Genomic DNA, 23,808 nt, shown 5'->3' with positions numbered 1-23,808 from the left:
TTTGAGAACCCTGGAATACAATTGCCAAAAAAGCAACTTAGAGAAGGAACAGCAGAAATTATTTCCTTTCCATGATGAAAAAAATATCTTTTAAATTGACTTAAAGATTGCTATGTCCACTAAAACATATTTGAAAGTTGTTAAGCAACCAACCAAATATCAATAAAACATTGCAAGAAATTGATAAAAGGAATAGCAAGGGTTACCAACATGTTGTTCTCACTTATTCTTTACCATAAATCTGTTAAAAGAAATACATAATCTGTATTGCTGTAACTAATTATGGATTTTATTTTTTATTTAAAAATAGAGACTTTTACTCCATCAGAAAATACCAGTCAGAAAATGACAGAAATTTCTAGACGTACAACTTGGGAATACTCCAGCACAGGTAAAACCCATAACTTTCTTTCTGAATTTTTCAGTTTTCACTCATGTATTATTTCAAATTGTAGTGATAGTTGTAAGATAGGGTCAAAGAACCTGTGACTTTCCAAATGTGGCTGAGCTTCACCTCTTATCATGCCTGACTGTGACTGGGCTCAAGCCCACTCCTGTTAACCTGATCTTCATCCTTGGGAATTTGGACTCTTGTTTCAGAAAGAAACACTTTAAGATTGATGTATCTTAAAACATTGTCAGCTAAAGCATGCTATGCTGTTTGTCATGTATGGGTGGGTCTACATTTTTCAATCCAGACAGGTATATGAAACAGCTTTCTTGCTAGATATAAGCAGCATGGGAATTAGCCTCTGGTGAGTTAAAAATATCACGTAGCAAAATTCTGAAGGCTGCAGAATATACAGTATTTAGATTGATAGACAGAAATATTACTCTGGTGACTGTCTCCCATCTTAGTGTATAAAAACCAGATGTATTCGCTGGATAATTACTGGTTTGGATGTTTCTAGGCTATAACATACCCTCAGTGATGTGAAGAAGGACCCCCAACGTTTACCTCTTCTTGTTTCTCTCTTGTTCAAAGAATTCTTGATGGAATATAGAAATTCCAATCAATGCTGAAAGGATGTGATGAATGGATTTACAGGTTTTTAGGTTTTAAAGTATTCTGAAGCAGTTTGTGCTAAGATTCCAGAGGGTGTGTATTCTTCAGAAAGCTTATTGTCCTTAAAGTTCTGGCCAATCCATGTTTAGTATAGTTTAACTTACAAAATCTGCCATCCAACTTCTCTACAAAGGGAGCTTCTAGGGTTTTAAAAATAATTTCTGTAGATGGTGGCACATAATGACTAAGATATTGTTGCTCCTGAGTTGAGGTTCTTTTTCTGTTATTTATTGTTTTCTATTACATTATTTATTTCTCCATCATTTGTCACTTCTGTGGATGTCCCTTTTCTCAAATAAATCTTGAAAGGCTACATGGGAGGAATTTCCTTGTGTTGACTTCCTTTGGTATATAATTGAAGTTCAGAGATATGATTGTAAGGGATACGATTGTTCACTGACAAACAGAATCAGTGCATAAGCTCTTTTACCACTTTGTGATCAAGTTGTACAAAAAAGTTGCAAAAGATTATTGTAGCATGATAAAAAGAACTTGAACACATGGGCAGGTGATTTCACTGAAGTGGCTTGGATTCAAAAAGTGTTTCGTTGGTGCTTGTTTTATAATGTGGTCCCGAGTACTAAACTTAAGGGAAGTTTAGATGTTTATGTCTCTGAATGGTTTCCTGAGCAGATTTCCTGTCAGTTGGTAGGCCTCTTGTCTTCAAACATTGCTTAAAGGCTTCCTGAAAGCATCTAGTTGGGCACTGGGCGAGACAGGATATTGGTCTTGAAGACAGGTCTTCCTTTAGACCCAGCAGGGTTCTTTTGAAACCCTTCAACTCTGTTGGACTTCTCTTTCCATGTAGCTAAGCAAAGTTGTATATTCTAAAATAAAACATGTTTGTTGCCATTAATTTTACCTCACCTACAGGAAGGGTGGAGAATATAGAACAGCTAGCCAAATACTATAGACAATATGTTATTAAAAGGAGTCCAACTTCTGCAGAATCAGAAGACTTGTTAAAACTTTTTAAGAACTAATGCTGTTATTGTTCCTAAATAAGGTTATTCCTGTTTTCAATGTGTAGGTCAAGGTGGGAGAAACTTGCTCTAATGTATATACTGTTTGATTTCTAGAGGTTCTGAAGGCCTTACAATAATCCAGAAAGAGCAATATAAAAACAACAGTGAAGTAGAACAATTAACAAGTAATCACAACCAATTGAAATTCAGTACTGCCTGGGAAGTGGGAGTAGCAAGATAATTCATCCCAGTGAACACTCATGCATTCTCCTTGATCTGTACCTTTGCATACCATCCCTGGCCTGCATTGCACCTCTCAAACATTCCCTCACAAACGTGCCATGCCTCCAATGCATCACTTGAGTTTCAGGCAGGGTTTAACATTGAGGCAGCCTTGCTTGTGCTTGTCGATGACCTTAGCCAGGAAGGCAAAAGAAATAGCAATAGCAATAGCACTTAGACTTATATACCACTTCACAATGCTTTACAGCCCTCTCTAAGTGGTTTACAGAGTCAGCCTATTGTCCCGAACAATTTAGGTTCTCATTTCACTGACCTTGGGAAGGATGGAAGGCTGAGTCAATCTTGAGCTATTGAGAATCAAACTGCTGGCAGTTGGCAGAATTAGCCTGGAGTACTGCATTCTAACCACTGCACCACCATGGCTCTTCCCATAGCAGTGGTGCATCCATTTTTGTGCTGCTTGGTTTCTCAGTAACTTTTGGTACTGTTAACCATGGCATCTTTCTTAGCTAGCTCTGTGGATTGGCTTTACCATTTTATGGAAGTTCTCTTCTCTGGGGTTAGTTCCAGTTGTTATTTGTTGCAGGCGGAGAGATCACTTTCTAGGCCCCTCTTTTGTGAAGTTATGCAGGGTTCTACTCTCTCTCTCCTGCTTTTCAACATCTACATGAAACTGTTGGGTGAGGTCATCTGGTGATACCATCGGCTGGTTTGGGATTCAGATTCCTCAAGAAGCTGATGATACTCAATTATATCTTTTGATCCTTTGTCAGCCAAGTGAGACTATTAATGTCCCAGTACCTGGAGGTTGGGTAGGTTGGAATGGGGATCATCTAGATTCATTCCTACTTCATTGTGCTTGCCATTTTTTTTATCTTTCATTAATTTGACTATAATTTGTTCAATTTTTGTGAGTCGCTTAGAGTCATTTAGAATCAGTTGGCATACTTTAATGTATTTTTATTGCTGTTACTGTTGTAATTATTATTATTTCATGATATGGTAAGTGTGTTCTACAGCTTACAGAAGGAAAAATAGTGAAAGTCTGATGTATGATAAATCCTCATTTTAATGGACTTTAATTTAGAAGACTTCAGATACAACAGATATATTTCAATGGGCTAATATCTGTTAGATAGAAGATTTGTCCACTATGTATGTAAGACCACAAATGACATAAATTGACACAAATAATGTAAATTAAACATTAGTAGACTTGTACGTTTAACAGATTCTCCACCCTCCTAAACTTTATTGTCATGTTAAATCAATATTTTCCCATAATTTAGATTATTGCTTATTTCCAAGGAATATTTGTTAGAAGAGGATTTATTATAATTATTAGAATTTTTTTTTATAAATAAGAGATTTATATGGCATTTCCACAACAAAAGGTCCTTTGTTACTCTCTTTGTAATAGTAAGTAATGGTTTAATATTAAGTGTAAATCCTAACCCCCATTAGCAATAGTCTTAAATCGAGGATAGCACATAGTATAAGGAAATCATAACACGGGCTAAGTTGAGAGAAATCTGGAGGAGCTTTTTATATGAAGTTGATGAGCATGACATGTCTTCAGTGATGTTTCTTTGAAATAAATCCAGTCACTTTTTTCTTAAAGCAGGTCCTTCTTCCACTATGGAAACCTTTGGTCAAGGCGAGAAGCTCCCTTTCTTGAATGATACCATTATCATACAGGGTATGTTTTTCTTAACCTTCAACTTGAATATTGGCTGATAAGAGAGATGTAGGCTAACCTATGTACTACTAAAGGTTATGGCCATGTTTTCATAACCTTTATCTGGGTGAAACCATGCATCATAGGGCAACAAGGTACCTCACATGGACTAACTTATAGAATGTGTCCAAAATCTGGGATCTATGACTCTGAGGGAATGAAATTTGGAAAAGTTGTGGGTATTTCAGTGCTATTGGCTGCAGTTGCACTCCTGAGCTTCTGCTGCAGTCATGTGATCTTCATGTTCAATATTCTGTGACAGATCCCCAACCAGTCTCACAATATCTCATACCCTTCTCCAACAACAACCCTCCCCAACAACAACAGCCACTTATTTGCAAGGAATGAAGGGAGAAATAGGGAGGAAGGAATCACCATGCTTACTCCCTGGCCTATGCCACCTTCCCCCCATGTACTCCCTCAACCTGGGCTAGCTCCTGGATGATTTCCCTGACCCTCACTGCCTCCCTATGTGCCTTGTCTGACCTGCGCAGCACGTCTTCACCCTACTGACCTTTACTGCCTTCCCACTCACTCTTGCCTTTCTCTGTGACATCTCTGGCCACGCCCACATGCCCTTCCCATCCCATGCTTGTGCCTCTCTCACATCCTTATGTACCATTCCTGACTTGCACACGCTCACTTCCTCCTCCACCTCCACCTCCACCATCCAGCCGCAGTCAATTACCTGCTGCTGGCTACATCATGGACTTTCTCCTTGCAAAGCAAAGCAAATGTAGAAGTTGGTGGGAATTCGAGGGAGGGAGGTTTCTGATGCTCCCTGTCAGCTTCCCACAAGGAAACTCAGAGGGGAAACCAGTAGGGAGTCTGAAGTGATCCCACTCCACTGCTTTTTTGTGCATCCTTGGTCATTTTATTTGTCTGTCTACGTAAGGAAATATGATGACCCAAGGGGGCAGGAGATGTTTAGTTATATTTTTTAATCAGCAGTAAAATTTGAGGTAATTTAATACTAGCACTTAGGCTTACATACCTCTTCACAGTGCTTTACATCCCTCTCTAAGCAGTTTATAGACTCCGCATATCGTCCCCAACTATCTGGGTCCTCATTTTACTGACCTTGGAAGGATGGAAGGCTGAATTAACCTTGAGCTGGTGAGAACTGAACTGCTGGCAGTTGGCAGAATTAGCCTGCAATACTACATTCTAACCACTGTGCCACCACACAGTGGTTAGAATGCAGTAAGACTGTTTGATTCAATTTGTTTAACTAGCTGAAAGCTTGGGCAGAAATTGATGAGGGGGAAAAAAAACAGTTCCTATGCAAGGGTGAGCGTTTCATTATGTAGGTTGTTAGTTGCTTTTTTTTACACAAGAGGTTGTCAAATCAGCATGCATCATTCCATTTCATGGTTGTAAGTTTAAATTTTGCATGCAATTTTGCACTGTATAATATAATAATCAGTCGCTAATAACCAGGAGCATTTCTGAAATTCAAAGCACTAAAGAGTTTATCATTGCTACTAATACAAGAATCTAGTCAACTAGTGATCAAAACTAACTTGGTGCTAGATAAGGATCAACAGAATTCATGGGGGACCAGACTTAGGTCTCTTGTGGCAATGTAATCACTAAACCATGACACATTTAACTCTGACTTCCAGCTCAGCTTGTTCTCCTCCTACTCTAATGTGGCTACCAAAAAGTCTGAGGCAATCCTTTTATTTCATATTAAACTTCCAGATCCATATTCTGGGCTGCAAAAATCCAGATAGCTACTAGATGGCATCATGATTTTGAGTTTTCTTTATATTTGTTTCCATCTAGAAGTAATCTGGAATTCTGTACTCCTAATATGGTAGTTGTATTCATAAGAATTTAAACTGCTTTGATTTTCTGAGTCACTTCATTATATATGTTCAGTACCTTTTTGTTAACTTTGTTAAGTTTCCGGATTTTTTTATTTTTTATTTTTCGGCCAAAGCTCATTCAAAAAGAATTTAATTCTCCCATTTCTCATGTTGAATATTTGCAAATGAATTTTACAGGCCAAAAGGATGAGCTATTTGGAAAATATCTGATTAATAGAAACTAATTTTCAATCTTTCTCTTTAAAGAAAGGTCCAAAAGATTAGCACCAATGAAATTACAAAGGGTTATATTTTACAAATAACAAAACTGGCAAAATTAGTAAAAAGTAAATGAATTGCCCCATCCTCAGAAATTGCATCATAGGTCACATATTTTTATCAAAGGACTACAGCTAAATAATCATGTAGCCAGATGGGTTATTTTGGTGGAGAATATTTTTTAAAAAGCGTAACTTCTCCGAGCAAGAAGCCTGTTTCTTACATACTTTTCTGTTAGATTTCAGAAAATGCACAAACCCACATCCTCCATATTGTCCTGAACAACAGACATATAGATAGATATAGAGATGGATATATAGAGATAAAGAGATATAGAGATAGATATATAGATATCGATGCCTATACATATATAGAGGGACGCAGTGGCTCAGTGGGTTAGGACGCTGAGCTTGTCGATCGGAAGGTCGGCAGTTTGGCGGATCGAATCCCGAGTGCCGCGTAACAGAGTGAGCGCCTGTTACTCGTCCCAGCTTCTGCCAACCTAGCAGTTCGAAAGCACGTAAAAATGCAAGTAGAAAAATAGGGACCACTACGGTGGGAAGGTAACAGCGTTCCGTGCGCCTTTGGCGTCCAGTCATGCCGGCCACATGACCACGGAGACGTCCTCGGACAAGCGCTGGCTCTTCGGCTTTGAAACGGAGATGAGCACCGGCCCCTAGAGTCGGAAACGACTAGCACGCATGTGCGGGGGAACCTTTACCTTTACCTATACATATATACATATACATATACTTATTTTTCAAACCTCCAAAAGGCAAGACAAGAAATTATGGAAACTAATCAAAGAAAGAAGTAACCTGAAATTAAGGAAAAACTTCCTAACAGTGAGAACAATTAACCAATGGAAAAGCTTGCCTTCAGAAGTTGTGGGTGCTTCATCACTGGAGGCTTTTAAGAAGAGACTGGACAGCCACTTGTCTCAAATTGTATAGGATCTTCTGCTAGAGCAAGGGGTTGGACTAGAAGACTTCCAAGGTCTCTTCCAGCTCTTATTTGATTGAATTAGATACATATTCAAATGCATATGCATGCACATATGCATATACTGTACATATGCATATACATATGATATAGATTAGATAAAGATGTTGATAAGGATGGAATTTAGCAAGTTGGTGCATAGTATCTTGAACACAGATCATCTTGAATCTGACATTTCTTGCCTGGTGCTCAGAGCACTGTTTCCATCTACACTGGAAGTCATTTGGGGCCAACACTCTGACTGAGGTAGCTACTTTAGAACTTGGAAGACAGTGAAGAAGATTTGAAATGATTCCTACTCAGCTGTTTTTCACATTATTAGGATTTAGCAATGCCTAAAGTAGCAAAAGCAGATTAACCTCACATTGCTTGCACCAGTTAATCTTCAAGACTCTAAGTTACAGCTTCCCAGTAGATCTTTTGCAGATTAGAGCCATACTGACCGCTACTATTCTGTAGCTGATTTTATTGGTAAGTCCCACTTAGCCACTACATCAATGCAATCTTACAATGACTCTCTGAAATAGTTTTATTAGCATAACTGACTTCTCCTTTTCTGTCTCCTCCTTTTCTTTAAATGGCATATCCCCAGCTCTGCCTTCTTGGACTCCATTGTCAGAATTTAATCTTCCCCATTGTCTTCATAGACTCTACTATAGCCTTTTTGCCTTCCATGTCTTCTGCTGCATCAGCTTCCCATTTATGACTGCTCATGATTCACCATGATCATTTTCTAGCACTATTTTGACATGCCGCACCAATACGATCTGTTGATTCACATTGTAAGAGAATTCTCTCCCCCAAAAGTTGCCATCATTTTCTGTTCAATGATGGAAGGTGGGAAAGATATGGCTGTGGATAAAGTAGTGCTTTCCTGGTGATAGACATGTAGACATCTGATAGAAACCATATTGCATGTCATTAGATTATCATAAATTATGCAAATGATGTAATTTTTGAGCAATGAGTTCATGGTATGCATCATTTATCTCCTTCGCAGTCTGCTTGGGATTAATAGCTCTATCCAGGGTGCATTCCGAGTGAAAAAGACCTGTGGCTGAACCAAAGTCCTGTTCATTTTAGTGCATTATCTGAACTAATAGAAGGGAATATTTGTTGCTCAGGGTTGAACTGTGGGATCCTTGTTGCTCTCTGAACTTGGTTGTTTTCTTTCTCAAACGAAAGCAATAATTACAAGATTGTGATTTGAATTTCTGAAAGTAAGTACATCTTTAAAAAAATAATCGGTGAACAATTAGATTTTTTTCAGCTGTCATTCATTTTGGAAAACTAGATACACTGATGTGGCATTTTAGTGTTCTCCTAAATTTGCCTATCAGGAGAGAATAATTTGATTGGATTCATCTGGAACTGGTTCTCCTTGAGTTGTGACAGGCTTCCAAATGCAAAGCCAATAGCAAATTCTGGTGCATCTGGATTCTGATGACAGGATAGTTTATGCCCACTGTTAAGCACAGGCTAAAAGGTAGTATAATAACTCATCTATGAGAGACCAAGCAATTATCAGACAGCCATGGCAATTGTTTTATGAGTGAAATGTTAGGTATACAACATTTTCCTGTCATTGTCTTACTAAGGCCTTTTCAGGAGCCATTCAACTTCTTCTAGAGCAGGGGTGTCAAATTGCCGGTCCACTGGCCAGTTTCATCACACCGAAGCTACACTCACCCCATTGCCGGCAGTGCAAAAAGAGTCGCAATATGTCACAACACATCACGTGACGAAGCAAGTTTGACACCTGTGTTCTAGAGTATCTGAAACAAAGTTTCAGTGTGGCATGTGATACTGCAATATTTTAGAAAGCTAAAGATTTTAATTGCCAAATTCATCTGAATGTGCTAATTGTTTTGAAAAGTTCTTCGAATAATACACTCATTTTTTGCAATTCTTTTGTTTTAATCAGGAAGTGTTATCTCTTAAATATTCTCTGTAGGATTTTCCACAGTTTCTCAAACAAAAAGTATCACATTAGCGAGTCCAGCTGAACTTGAACTAATGTGTAGTTTGGTTATCAGCAACACCACAAACGTGGAAAAAATGGAGACTGCTTGGAACTCAGGAAATGCAACTATGAATCCGGAGACCATCAGAAGGAATGAAACCCACTCCAAATGGTGCACTCGATACACGTAAGTGGTTTTTATGTTACATGCTGACATAGTTTAAAGTAGAGAGGAACAATCTTTTAGTAGGGAGGGTCCCCCTAGGAGGGGCACCTGAAGTGGCTAAAAGACTGTCACGCAGAACCGCTTTAAAAATTCTTAATAAGGCTACACCTGGAATACTGAATTCAGTTTTGGTCATCACATTATAAAAAAGATGTTGAGACTTTGAAAAAAAAGTGCAGAGAAGAGCAACTAAGATGATTATAAAAGCCTGGAAACAAAAACACATGAAGAACAGTTGCAGGATTTGGGAATGGCTAATATAGAGAAAAGAAGGACTAGGGTGACATGATAGCAGTGTTTCAGTATTTGAGGGGCTGCCACAAAGAAGAGGGGGGTCAACCTATTTTCCAAAGCACCAGAAGGCAAGATAAGAAACAGTGGATGGAAACTAATCAAGGAGAGAAGCAACATGGAATTAACAACTTCTTTTTTTTATTCAAGTTTTATTGGTTTTTCAATATTTACATATACGGTACATATATTTGTCAAGCAATATGGTAGTTGGGTAGTGAAAAGTAACAAATAACAAGTTGTTTGTAAATAGTTCAGGTTGCATCAATAGAGATTCCCTCTCTGATTCCCTTAGTTTTCACATAGACAAAGTGATCAAGTTAGTACATTTCTAGATATGACCTAATCAATTAAGAAAGTTTTCAATGTAATTAGACTAATACATATCAAAATCTTGTTTTTAAGTTTTACCTAATTGCAATAAAATACTCTAAATTGGCCTATAATATACAGAAGAAAGCTTACTTTTTGGGTAACCTACAATTCCCTATTTCAGTAAAGAATAATTCTCTTGTCTACAAAACTTACATTGTTCATTACAAATCATTCTTATGATTTAACAGTAAATTCTAGTTTTCATCTTAACAAATCACCAATTGTTAAAAAAGATTTTTTGTCTTAACCATTCAACACTTATTAAAATACTATCTTATATTATAAGATTCTAAATTCTATAGTATAATTCAAAGTTTTATTCTAAAAGCTTAATTTTGTTTTCCTTTAAAAATCTAAAACCTAAATATGAAATCAGTTTATATATATATTTTTTTAAGATTCCCCTTAGTCCATCAAAAAAGATTTTTTAAGTTCTGTCCTTACAAATCCCCCCCAAAAAGACAAGTCTAAATCTTTAAATCTAACTCTCGCCTTCCTTTTGTGCCAATCAGGCTTCCATCTTAGTGTCTTTAAATTCTCAAATGTGTCTCCCTTTCTTCCTCTACCTCTTATTTGAATCTACAGAGACCATCCAAATCAAATGACAGTTTTGCCAAGCTGGTGTCCCCTTTATAATCATTGAAATATTGCTTTAATAGCTCAGTTTTTGATGTTTGATGTAATTCTTGTTCCATTTCCATCTGGGTTAGGTAGAACATAGTAGCTAATGTTGTTATTGTTTGATTAGCTGTATCCTCAACATACTGTATTTGAAGGCCTTTGATATCTTCGCTCTTAATGTTGCTTTCTTCGGGTGTTGTTGTTTTTTGAACTGTAAGTTTTGTAGTTAAAGTTGAAGTTTGGAATTCAAAGTTGTCTGTAGGCTCCGTTTGTTGTTCTTTGAAGTCTCCTATTTCAGTGTTAATTTCCAGTTCTTCTATTTGTTTTTGGGTTGTCAGTTCATCATTTAAGGTCAAAGTTTGATCTGGTGACTTTGAGTTGTCAGGTTTATCATGCAGTTTGGCTTTAATTTGCTCAGTTATAGCCAAGATTGTGTCCAATATCAATTTGTAGTTAAGTGGTGGGATATAGTCATCCATTTCATTAGTGTTTACAGCTAAGTCTTCCATGGAGGCTATTTTAATAGAAGTCAGTAATTTTCCACCTCCAATGCTCCTAAAAGTTGTTTTCAGTGCCAGGTGTTCCCACATTTGTCTTTGAAGATAATATCAAGGACAACTCTGTTGTTTAGTCAGCTGTCAGAATAAGCAAAAGGTTTACTTGCAATTCCAAGTTTAGCCACAGGATGTCATCAGTAGCATATAGAATAAGTTGTAAAATTCTTTTTCCCCCCAAATTAATATAAAGCTTTTATATAATTAGTCCATTCTTTTTTCCTTAGTTCACATCTTAAACAGAAAATAGGGTAGTAGATCCCCACAAAAATATGAGCTTTTTAATAGGTAGGAATGAGATTGCTTAGTTTCTTTGCTTAATCACATGGTGTTTTTTTCTCTCTTCGCTTTAAGGCTTAAAATGTTATTCCCCCAAGTATACAAAAGTTGTTTTTGTTTTGTTTTGTTTTAAAAAAAAGGGGGGGGGGCGTGAGAAAATTTTCAAAAAAGTCCCAAAGGCAGGCAGTTAAGGGGATAAGAAAGGAAAGGTCTCACCCAAGTCCTCCAGATTGCTTCATTGTGCTAGATGGTGCTTTTGGCTTTCGGCAGGGAATGGCTTAATGATCGGCCATGTTGATGGCCAGTCTCTTTTTCTTCGGGCCAAAAGGAGCTGCTCCAGATTCAGGTGGAGGGCTGCTGCCCTTCCATGATCACAGGAGGGCCTCCTTGCAGTGGTCGCCCCCCCCCCAGGGTCCTCCAATGAAGAAAGATCAGACGGCAGGGAGGGAGCTCTCTCTGCACACCTGAAAACTCTGCGTGTGCAAACCAGAAGCCGGAATTAACTTCTTAACAGTCAGAAGAATTAACCAGTGGAACAGCTTGTCTTCAGATATTGTGGGCGCTTCATCACTGGAGGTTTTTAGGAAAATATTGGACAGCCACCCACCTGAAATGGTATAGGTCTCCTGCTTGAGCAGGCCATTGGACTAGAAGACTTTCAAGCTCTATTCTGATTGAAAGAATTGTTCACAGTTGGATTTACCATTTTTTCTGCTTGCTACATTAAAATTTATAATTTGATAACTTTTGGAGTGTACTTCGTACTTCAGCTAAGCCTTTTGAGAGCTGCAAGCAGCTTGCAACTATAAGATGTAGACTTCAAGTTTCTTTCTAGGTATTTCACTGAGGCAGGATACTGATAAACTATATCCAGAGAAGCAGAACCGACACAATAAAGGGCTGAAAGGAAAAAAAAGAAAAGAAAAAAAGTACGGTTGGAGATGTTGGTTTTATTGTGGAATGATACAATAGTGGCAGTCTCTGGATTAAGAAGTTTCAACTATGGACAGGTTGCCTTTTACTAAAAAATGGCAGAGGACATTGTCCTTCCTTAAGCCAACAAACTGGCGAAGTCACACAGTGAATTATGAACCATTGAAATTACACTTTTTAAATACACAGCTTGTTTTTAGTGGTTTTCATCAGTCCATAAAAACATTGCATGGTTTTACTGATTCATTAACTTGAGAAAGAAAAATTCTATCCACCTTTTTTAGTAGTAGGGAGTCTGTTGGTAAGAACTAGTTCATACAAGTGGATTAAAAACAGTCAGGAATGGAACTTGTTCTTAAACTAGTAGCTGGTTATATATGAAGCGCTGTTGCATAGTTAAATGAACAGAATTGTTCCAGAAGAGAAGTCAAGAAGCTGTAGGATGATTAAATTATAAGGAAGGAGATTTTGGATGGAGAGCAGGAACCATTTTCCAAACAGCAGCAGACTTTCAAGAATGGAGTAAGCTGCCTTAGGTAGGGGCATAATCTTAATCTTGTTTGCAATGGTGGCAAATATCTGTAGCTCAGTGTAGGGTGAGGTGAAGGTGGATTCTCCGAGGTTGTGGGTTGGTTTCCGACCCATCACAAGACCCTCACTTGGCACACCCACACCTGAAGCCCTTATAATCAGAAGACAGACACCCCTTAAATTCTGCTGAAGATGTTATCTAGCCTAGTAATGAAACATTTGGAAACCAACCCACAAGCTTGGAGAATGAACCTTCGCATCCAAATATAAATCACATGACCCTGGGCATGTTGCAATGGTCATAAGTGTGAAAAATGGTCACAAGTCATTTCAGTGCAATTGCAATTTTGAGCAGGGATTATTTATTTTTTTGGTCATCAAGTTTTTGACACCTTGCTAGGTGGTACTCAAATATTTCCATATCCTGAAAGTGGTACAATTGGTGAAAAGGTTGAAAAGCCCTGGATTAGAGGATGACTGAGGTTCTTTCCATCTGTAGTTATCTGAACTATGATGATCTATTTGGACTAAATATTTCAGCCATCATAAATCTGCATTTGTTTCAACAAACTGCTTGCATGTCAACATTTATCAATCCAGAGCATTTCTGTTGTACTATTTTTCAATTACTGTTTTCATATTTATTTTCTTTGTTTTTACTTATTATCACTTGTTTAACTATTTTTTTAAGGATAAAAGTCAGAAACCAAGACCAGATGAGGAATTACACATGCGTTTATAAAACTAAACCAGAAATAAATGCTACATTTGTTTTACAAGGTAAGATCCAAGAATTTACCCTTCCCTAAACACACCATTTATCAGCAAACCAGAGAATTGCCCCCCACCGTTTCTGCTCAAAGGTGCCAAAGATGCTTTTTCCAAAAGGCAACTGGAGCTTCTTATTTATTTATTTTCCTTTGAAAACATTTTGCTTCTCATTAGTTTTTCTGAAGCTTCACGCACTGGAGAAACTTCTTGAATGAGAAGCAAAAATCTTTCAAAGGAAAAAAAAAAGAAAGTCGGGTTGCCTTTTGGAAAAAGCACCTTTTGCATAACCATGAGCTGGATGATTGAGAATCTCCATAGATTGTCATACAGGCAATCCTCAACAATTCATTTAGTGACTGTTCAAAGTTACAAACAGCACTGAAAAATATTGACTTATGACCATTTTTTCACAATTATGACCTTTGCAGCATCCACGTGACCATGTGATCAAAATTCAGATGCTTGGCAGCTGGTTTATATGTATGATCATTGCTGTGTCCCAGGGTCAGGTGGTCACTTTTTGTGACCTCCTGACAAGCAGTCAATGGGGAAGTCAAATTCACTTAACCGGGTTACTAACTTATCAACTGCAGTGATTCACTTAACAACTGAGGCAAGAATGGGAGTAAAACGGGGCAAAAATCATTTAACAAATGTCTCACTTAACAATAGAAAAATTGTGGTCATAAGTCAAGGACTATCTGTATTAATATTGTAAGCTCTCCACCATCCCAATTAAAAAAATCATGAAAACCTGGAAAAAACTGGACCAACCGCAGTAGTCCTCAGTGCTACCAACATGCACAACTTTTTTTTTGAAAAAAACAACAAGGCTAGCAAAATGTTGCTTGTAATGAATATGAAGCAGTTGGAAATCAAACTCAAAACATATATCTTTCTCATTAACATGAAGGAGCAATTTTGCTATACAGCATCAAAATACTAAGTTCTTTTAAGACCTAATTTAACATATCAAGACTGGTTCCTTTAAATCTAATTTCTTTTCATTCTTCATTTTAAGCTTATTCCTCCCTCTCCTTCAGTCTGCATGGAATGTCGCAGCAGTTTTTACTGTTGCTGTTCCTTTTTACCGATAATACAATATCATCTGTTGTAAAATGATATTCCACTGAAGACGTAACTTGTTGAATTATTGAGATGACTAAATATAGAACAGTGATGCAGATTAATGGACTCTGTCCATTAAACGTTAATGATTCCTTGCCTTTTATATACAGCCACGGATTTTTAAAACTGAGCAAATGCATTTTGAAGAAACACTGCTGGGGCTGTAAATATATTCACTTTCAATGCTATTGAAAGTATTCTACTTGTCCCTTTGCAAAATGATGTTTTATAGGATTAGAGTTTGGACACTGTATGGTTTAAATGTGAATCTAAGCCCTAATCAAGCATCAGACACCCAAAAGAATTCAGCTTCACTGTTCCTTTAGTTGGGTCAGTTCTTGAAGCCTGATATTACAACCTCAAGGGAATTTCTGATATGGATAGTTTCCTGCAAAGCGCTATTCATTTGCAGAAATAGCTATGCATTTCCAGACCCATTTGCAATATTCTGATGGGAACAGCTCTTATCATTTTGGTAAGAAAATTGCTTTTTCATGATAGCATGGACATTTGGAAGTAAAAAATTGAGTATGGGAGGATTAAAGATCAACACTGATCATCAAGGATGTTTAAAATTCTCTGTCTGTATACTAATCCATATACTGTAATTTCAGCAGTAGAACTGCTGCAAAAGTGCTAAATCAAGAACAATGTAATGGGTTGTTGTGTATCTATCATCCTCACATAATCATAACTAGTGTTTCATAGGCGTTTGTTCCATTGCTTAATGTGAATCATAAAACAATGCATGCTAAGAAGGAAAATTTCATTAGGATAAAAAAAAAATCATAGCCAGAAATATTACACTCTGCAGCCGAATGTTAATCAGACTGGAAAGTGGTAATGATCAGATACATTTTATTTTATGCTGTATTTGTTCAGCTCTAATCTATCAGTGAGACACGAGCAATATATTTCACACTGCTATATTTTGTGGCTGGGTAATGGTGTGAGCAAAACAAATTTGCTCAAACCAGGATGTTCTAAATAGCTCCTCATGCTTGGCTCTGGCAAGCTCAAGTTTTTGTTTTCTCTTGGTCAGGAATTTTAACAGTTAGTGTGCAAAAACTTCTTTTTGGTTTTGCTGGCTTGTCAGTTTTTGGATGAGAAAAATAGCAGAAACTAGGTTTCCACAGTTATTGGCTGCTGGTACAAAAAGCTTGGGTCATGTTAAATTAGATTATCTGCATAACAGTGAAAATTTTCAGGCCACTGTAGGAGAACCCTATTTAACTTGCAGGCATGGTGCTTTTTTAAAAAAAATATAATGGCAAATTTCTACCTTTGTAGGAAATGATTTATGAGGTTTCACATAAACCTCATCTTCAATTGTTCTGTGTCCCACTGGTTTGCACAGAAGCAATTATTAACCATTAACAATAGTAAACAATTAATAATGTTAATTTTGAGTAAGTTAGTTCCATGGGATTTAATTCCCAGGAATGCTTAGGACCATAACTATTGCCAGATGTAACCAGGGACATTATTTCCATATAAATTGTTAAGTTTGGAAGACAAAATCTACCTTGAGCCTACTGCCAGTAGCTAGAAGAACCCTTCTAACCTTCACCCTTAAAACTGTACTTCATGATCTACAGCAGAATGGACTTCTTTCGTGCAGCCAGGGCCTGTTTGCTAATCTCTGGTTCCATTCTAACCTGTACTGAATCAGAGATGACTAAGCAGAGTTGGAAGGAGAGAGGATTGGGTGATATCTTGATAGCTCACTCACTCCGAAGAAAGAGAAAGAGGCAGAAATGGTTTCCTGATGAAATAGCCATGTTTTAAAGGCCTTCATAAAAACAAACCTGTTCCACAGAATGAGGGCAGGGAGAGAGAAGGGCTGATCTCGGAAAGCAACAGTCCCTAAAATGGACTATGCCCTGTCCATTTTTTTCATTAATTGATTTTCAGCCTGGAATCTACCCTCTTTTATTTTATCATTTCAAATTGGAAATGGATTTAATTATACTTTATTAGAATTGCTGCAGGAACTCAGGCAAGTGAAATTGCCCAAAGAGCCGTAGGCACCTATTTCAGTCAAGTACCATGTCCCTTCAGAGATGCCCTAGAATAGATCAGGGGTCTTCAAACGTGGGCCTTTTCTGACTTGTGGACTTAAATTCCCAGAATTCCTCAGCCAGGCACACTCCCTCTGCCTAATCTGGACCCTTTGATTTTCTTAAGTCCATTCTATTATGCATTTCTCTTAAATATGCATTTCTCATAATTCATTCAACTTACAGTGCAAAATAATTGTTTTAACTTTTAATGATGATACTAAAGTGCTGCTAATGATGTATATATCAGCCCAAGTAGAAGTGATTTTCCTCTCAGATGCAAACATTAGAAATCATAGCTTTGACTGTAAACATAATGGAGAAATAATTAAGAGGACAGCCTTGCTAATGATGTACCCAAAATTTCATGTTTTAAAGTTGAAAATGGTACAGAGCTGCCAATGATTGAAAAGGCCAGGCAGTCTGTTCACTGGAATTCAAACAAAGGAGACAGTAGAAATCAATGGATAGAAAAAAAATTGAAATGTCCCCCTCCCTTTCGAGTGTGTGCATGTGTGTGTGTGCGCACGCACATGTGCATGTGATATTTTTCACGAGGAAAAAATGTATTTATTGGAACAGCCATGTGATCATGATAGATAGGTCTTCCTTTTGGTTGACCTTAATTTCTTAGGTCTAAATGATATGAGTTGATGAATTCATTTGTATCTATTAGTTTTCTTGTCTTCTTCCCTTCTCTTTTTCTGGGCAGCTAGTAACCAAAGAATACATACAGAGATTAGTTCTAGAGCAGGGGTGTCAAACTGCCAGCCCGCGGGCCAGACGCATCATGAAGAGACCACGCCCACTCCATTGCCGGCAATGGGGAAAAAGCTCTAATACATCGTTCAATATCACGTGACATCGCGAGTTTGACATGTCTGTTCTAGAGGGTCTAGAAAATTAGAATAAAAGGATAAAAGCTAAAAAGAAAGGTACTGTGTAAAGAATATGTAAATATACATTTCACATCACAAAAAACATCACTTTGCTTGGCTCTATTCTGTACAGCAGGGTTTCCCAACCTTGCCATCTTTAAGATGTGGATGTCAACTCTCAGAATTCGCTAGCCAGTCATGTACAGTAATGGAAGCATATGTATGTGTCTATGGACCCACAAAACATTCATACAACCTCATCTTTGAGCCCTATCATATAAGATAACCTTCATTATCACTTTTTTTTCTGTGAACACACTGGCACACATTTAAAAATGTAATTCTGATGCCCGCTCTCCAAAATGTGTGTGTGTGTGTGTGTGTATGTGTGTATTAAACAGTCCATTTTGAATACTTAGCAGAAAAAAGAGTCTTGAGAGTCAACAAGGTTGATTCTATATGATATAAACCTATTAGAGAATATAGTTGTTCTACTTCAGGAACCATGAAGTCTTCTCCCAGAAGGTAACAAAGAGAAGTGGTCATGGAGAGGATGTGTAGCATCCCTGGCAATACTGAGGACCCTGGTCATGCATCACTTCTATGGATAGAAGGCAGTGAACTTTCAATAATCTTTTCTGCCATCTTCACTACCTTTTGCACAGCCTTCCTGTCTGAAACAGTAATGCTTCCAAACCACACAGTAATACGATACAACAGGATGCTTTCAATTGTACCTATATAGAAAGAGGTAAGGATAGGGGAAGAAAGATGTGCTCTTCTCATACGACATCACAATTCTTTTTTGTTTTTCCTTAGTGCCTCAAGTCCATGTAAAGTCTGAGCATATAATCAGTTATGTGGGTGACACCGTGCTCTTGACTTGTGATGTTGGAAATGGGAAAACCCCCATTAACCCAAGTTTTTGGACCTGGTATTCAAATAATGGAAGTGGAGAGGTAAAGTTCTGTTCCCTTTACAGGAGGAATCCAACCCCCATTATTTCAAGATATTTTTCAAGATATGCTTTTGTAATATAGCCATTTTGCCCAAGCTAGACTGTGAATCAAATGTTCATAGATTTTGGGTTTTTAAAATTTCCTTTTCACATCTCTATTTCATTGTTATAATTTTCCTCCTAGAATCTTCATTTATATATTTAAATATCTATATATTGGAATTTCTAGTGATGTATGACTTTATGATGAAGATTCTTCACTCTTTTTTCCTCCTGTCAGGTTGTTATCAATTCTACCCTGATGCCAAAGAAGTACAGCTTTATCCAGACACATGAGAACACTACCAAACTGAAGATCTTTGATCTCTCTGAATTAGATAGCAGTTCTTACTGGTGCAAAGCTGGATTTCTACTAGGTGAAAGCAAAGGAAAAGTATCGCTCAAAGTCCTGACCTATCTGACACCTCTCAAACCATTTCTTGTGATAGCTGCTGAAGTTATCGTTTTAGTAGCACTTGTTTTTATCTATGAAGTGTTCTCCAAAAAGAAAGAAGCGAATACTGGTAAGATATGGAGGAATAACATATTCAAATATGCTTCTTTTATTTGGTATTTTTTGTGTGATAAGAACAGAGGATGACATGAATGGTAAACCTATGTTTATGAATGGAGCTTCTTGGAGATCTCATGGGCTATGTGTTATGTCATCACACAAATTATGCAGATAAAATAATTTGCAGAGGTATAATTTGTGTCATGATGTATGATGACCTGTGGAACATCAATATGGCTTCTACCAAAAGTCTGAGCTGATATGTTCCCATAACGTCTAGAATTCCTGAGCCAGAATATATAATGCAAGAGGAATTGTAGGAATGTAAGTCCAACAGAATGGAGCATGCAAAGTTAGGAAAGATTGCAATAAACCATAACATTAGGCAACTTTTTCTTGGTGGATGATTGCATTTTACCTTCATGTAATGGGTTCAGGGCTACATTTAAAAAGTGAACAGAGTTCTTGCAAGCAAGAGTGGCGTACACAACAAAATGTGACTACACCATGACACAAATGGCATGATTTGGGTACATACATCAGACATCAAAACATCAATGTAAAAGGGCGTTGACTGTATGCATATTATCATTTTGGCATCATTGCATGATGTTCTGTACCAGCCTGCTACCGGCCCTGCAGAAAAGGCAGGGACAACCCCTTTACAAATGGCAAGAGGCTGGAATTAAGCCCGCCAAATTTATTAACATAAAACAGCAAAACAAGACACCAACCATGAAACAGGAGCTATGAAACAGGAACTATTCAAGCGGTTGCCTTCAGCAAACCATCCCTCCCATGCATTCCCCTTTTATACAGTTCAGGGCGTGGCTTCTCTCTGCCTCCTTCCAAGGTGCCCCATTGCCTTCCTCTCTTTACTCCTGATTGACAGCCTCCTGCGTCGGGTGTCCTTGAACAGGGCCATCTGTGGGTCATCTTCATCCACGCTGTCAGGCTCACACAGCTGGGTCTGCGTCGTGACCAGGTGGGAGGGGCCTGGCTGAGGGCTCTCATCAGCAAGCTCTCCAACCCCCTCAGCAAGCTCTTCAACACCCCCCTCCTCCTCTGAGTCGTCCAACCCAACTGCCGACCCCACAGGCTCACCCTGAATCACAACACATGATGCAGATGTGGCTGACAGGGCTGCTTTCAGTGGGAAGAACCTGGCTCAATAGTGTACGCAGGACAAAATGATTTTTCCCTAAAAAAATATTTTCAATTTTGAGCCAGCAAGCAAATGAGTCATTTTGTCCATCTGTGAAATTCTAGCATATGTCGCTAGCGAATTTGTGTTGCTGAATTTGCTGGGGTCTTTCTCAGCAATTATTGCAGGAAAAACCTCAGACAGTACATGATGCCCATAAGTCCTTGACTGCCACCCCTGCTTTATTATGATTAACTAAGAGTAGCTTTACCAGAGGATTTTCTTCTTCTTTTGAAAGCCATTCATAGTCAGGGCACAAATAACTGGACATATCTGCCTCTCAAAACATCTCTAGGGAAATGGTGCTTATTTCAAAATATCAGGGTTTAGTGTTATTTAGTAGTAATAAAGATGATGCATGGAATCATGAAAATGCTTTATTTTTGAACAAGATAAAGGTTTTGTATGTGCGTAAATATTTCATGTTTTAGAATTGAATTTGGCAAGGAGGTTGAGTTGCATTTTCATTTTGGGGTTTTGTTGCATATCAGAAAGGGGTGTGGTGGACTGGGAGACAAATGTTGCAAATCCTAAAATAATATCTGTGGCCACTGAAAGGGGAAACTCATGCCTTGAAGTTGGTCTCTATGAAAATACAAATTACCTTGGTTGCAAATTATAGTGCAGGAGAACACTTTATTCTTCATTCCTACTTTGCGTCTCTCATGTTCATTGATTTCACCTGAAGAGATTCGCCTTCAGGCGCCTTCTTTTAGTTGTGCCTGATGACTGGAATACACTCATGGATATGGATGGGGGGGGGATAGGCAGTAATCCCATGTGTATCATGACATCATCCTGCATAAGAACTGCATATTTTGTGCCATTTGTGAGATGATATCGTGACATGCATGATGTCCTTATAACTTAGACCACATGCCTACGTGTGCCTCTTACCACAATGGAAGAATTGATTTTCAATTCAATACCTATCCCCTTTTTAAAAGAGTTATCACTTATCAAGGGTTTTAATCTGTTACTTTAATTTTATTATTTCTCCAATTCTTAGTTTATGTTTTATTATGTTATTATTTATTTTATTTATTTATTTATTTATTAGTTTTTATAAACCGCCCTTCTCCCGAGGGACTCGGGGCGGTGTACAGAGGAAGGAAGGTATACAGATCGAACAATAAAAATAATAAGAAACACTAATGAACACAAACTGGGACCCCAATTAACGCTATCATGCCAGGCCAGCCTGCTGAAACAGGAAAGTTTTTAAGTCGCGACGGAAGGTACGGAGGTCAGGGGCCATCCGGATTTCTGTTGGTAAGGTGTTCCAGAGGGCTGGCGCACCCACTGAGAATGCCCTCCCCCTGGGGGCCACCAGCCGACATTCCTTGAGCGGTGGCACCCTGAGGAGGCCCTCTCTGTGGGAGCGCACAGGACGGTGGGGTGCTGACATCGGCAGAAGGTGCTCCCGAAGGTAGTCCGGACCCATGCCATGTAGGGCTTTGTAAGTCATCGTTAGCACCTTGAACTTCACACGGAAGGCAGCCGGAAGCCAGTGCAGCGCACGGAGGAGAGGTGTGATATGGGAGTATCGGGAGGCTCCCAAGAGTGTCCGTGCCGCCGCACTTTGCACCAGTTGAAGCTTCCGAGTGGATCTCAAGGGCAGCCCCATGTAGAGAGCGTTACAATAGTCTAGGCGAGATGTCACAAGGGCATGGGTGACTGTACGTAAGGAATCCAGGTCCAGATAAGGCCGTAGTTGGCGAATTAGTCGAACCCGGGAGAAGGCCCCCTTGGTCACAGCTCCAATGTGGTCTTCCAGGGAGAGCTGCGAGTCTAGGAGGACACCCAGGTTGCGGGCCCTATCAACAGGGGGAAGTAACTTGTCCCCAATGTTAAGCAGTGGGACGTTCTGAATCTCCTGGTTTCCCGGTACGTACAGCCATTCAGTCTTGTCCGGGTTCAGTTGAAGCCTGTTTCTCCCCATCCATTCCCGGACCGCTTTCAGGCAGCGGGACATCACGTCTAGGGCATCACTGATATTGTTTGGAGTTGAGATAAAAAGCTGGGTGTCATCAGCATACTGATGGTACCCTACTCCAAAACTGCGAATGATCTCACCCAGCGGTTTCATGTAGATGTTGAACAGGAGAGGCGAGAGGACCGACCCCTGAGGGACTCCGCAAGCGAGAGGCCTCGGGGTCGACCTCTGTCCCCCTGTCAGCACCGACTGCGAGCGACCCTGGAGAAAGGAGGAGAACCAACGCAGAACCGTGCCTCCCACTCCCAGTCCCCTGAGGCGTCGCAGCAAGATACCATGGTCGATGGTATTGAAAGCCGCCGAGAGGTCTAATAAGACTAGGACAGAGGAATGGCCCCTGTCCCGGGCTCTCCAGAGATCATTCATCAGAGCGACCAATGCCGTCTCCGTGCTGTAGCCCGGCCTGAAACCCGATTGGTACGGGTCTAGATAAACCGCTTCATCCAGGATCTGAGGAAGTTGGTGCGCCACCACGCTCTCAACAACCTTCGCAAGGAAGCGAAGATTGGAGACTGGACGAAAGTTATTCAAAGAGGATGGGTCCAAGGTGGGCTTCTTGAGGAGAGGTCTCACCACCGCCTCCTTCAAGGCGGTGGGGAAGTGACCCTCACTCAGAGAAGCAGAGATGACCGCTAGGAACCAGCCTCGTGTCGCCTCTCGAGCTGCATAGGCCAGCCAGGAAGGGCACGGGTCCAGTAAGCATGTGGAGGAGCTTAACCTTCTCATAATCCTGTCCACTTCCTTAGGAGTTACAGGATCAAATTCTTCCCAGATGACGTCGACAAGACTGTCCATGTCTTGTTCTTCCATCTCAGCCCAGTTGGAGTCCAGACCAGTTCGAATCCGAGCGATTTTATCCAGCAGATATTGACCAAATTCCTCGGCTCGACCCTGCAAGGGTTCCTCCCTCACCTCTTGGTTTAATAGGGAGCGAGTCACCCTGAACAAGGCAGCTGGGCGATTATCTGCGGACGCGATGAGGGTGGAAAAGTAGTTGGATTTTGCCACCCTTATCGCAGCGAGATAAGACCTGGTGAGGATTCTTAGTCGCAATCGGTCGGATTCGGATCGACTGGACCTCCAACGGCTCTCTAGGCCCCGTCTCCGACGCTTCATCTCCCGGAGCTCCTCGGTGAACCATGGGGCTCGCTGGGATCTGCGCCGGGTCAGAGGCCGCAAGGGTACAACTCGGTCCAGAGCCTCCGTGGCTGCCTTTTCCCAGGCTTCCACTAAGGCTTCCGCCGAGCTGTGAGCAGGGGGTGCATGCGAGTCCCTAAGCGCTGCCTGGAACTTATCAGGGTCCATTAGGCGCCTAGGGCGGTACCATCTGACTGGCACCGTGCACCCACGGTGGGGGGTGGCAAGGGGGAAGTCTAGCCGCAG

The 23,808-nt window shown here is 39.6% G+C and overlaps 2 protein-coding genes across 4 annotated transcripts in view; both read left to right on the top strand.

Annotated features, from left to right (window-relative positions):
* Nucleotides 1-23,808, top strand: part of LOC308663638 (uncharacterized protein) — a 153,177-nt gene that overhangs the window by 19,165 nt on the left and 110,204 nt on the right. The gene's annotated exons all lie outside the window — the stretch shown is intronic.
* Nucleotides 1-23,808, top strand: part of EMB (embigin) — a 45,229-nt gene that overhangs the window by 9,628 nt on the left and 11,793 nt on the right. For 2 of the 3 annotated variants that reach the window (XM_081316219.1, XM_081316218.1), the window contains exons 2-7: nt 311-391; nt 3,896-3,973; nt 9,059-9,254; nt 13,569-13,657; nt 18,534-18,673; nt 18,953-19,235. In XM_081316219.1, the coding sequence (XP_081172345.1) occupies nt 311-391; nt 3,896-3,973; nt 9,059-9,254; nt 13,569-13,657; nt 18,534-18,673; nt 18,953-19,235 (867 nt within the window). The remainder of the gene's footprint in view (nt 1-310; nt 392-3,895; nt 3,974-9,058; nt 9,255-13,568; nt 13,658-18,533; nt 18,674-18,952; nt 19,236-23,808) is intronic. The other variant, XM_081316220.1, reaches the window with a different exon arrangement.

This window comes from Vipera berus (assembly GCF_964194415.1).
Source record: "Vipera berus genome assembly, chromosome: 2".
NCBI classification, from domain to species: Eukaryota; Metazoa; Chordata; class Lepidosauria; order Squamata; family Viperidae; genus Vipera; species Vipera berus.
The sequence above is the reverse complement of the archived record's forward strand: the minus strand, read 5'-3'. Positions and strand labels throughout refer to the sequence as shown.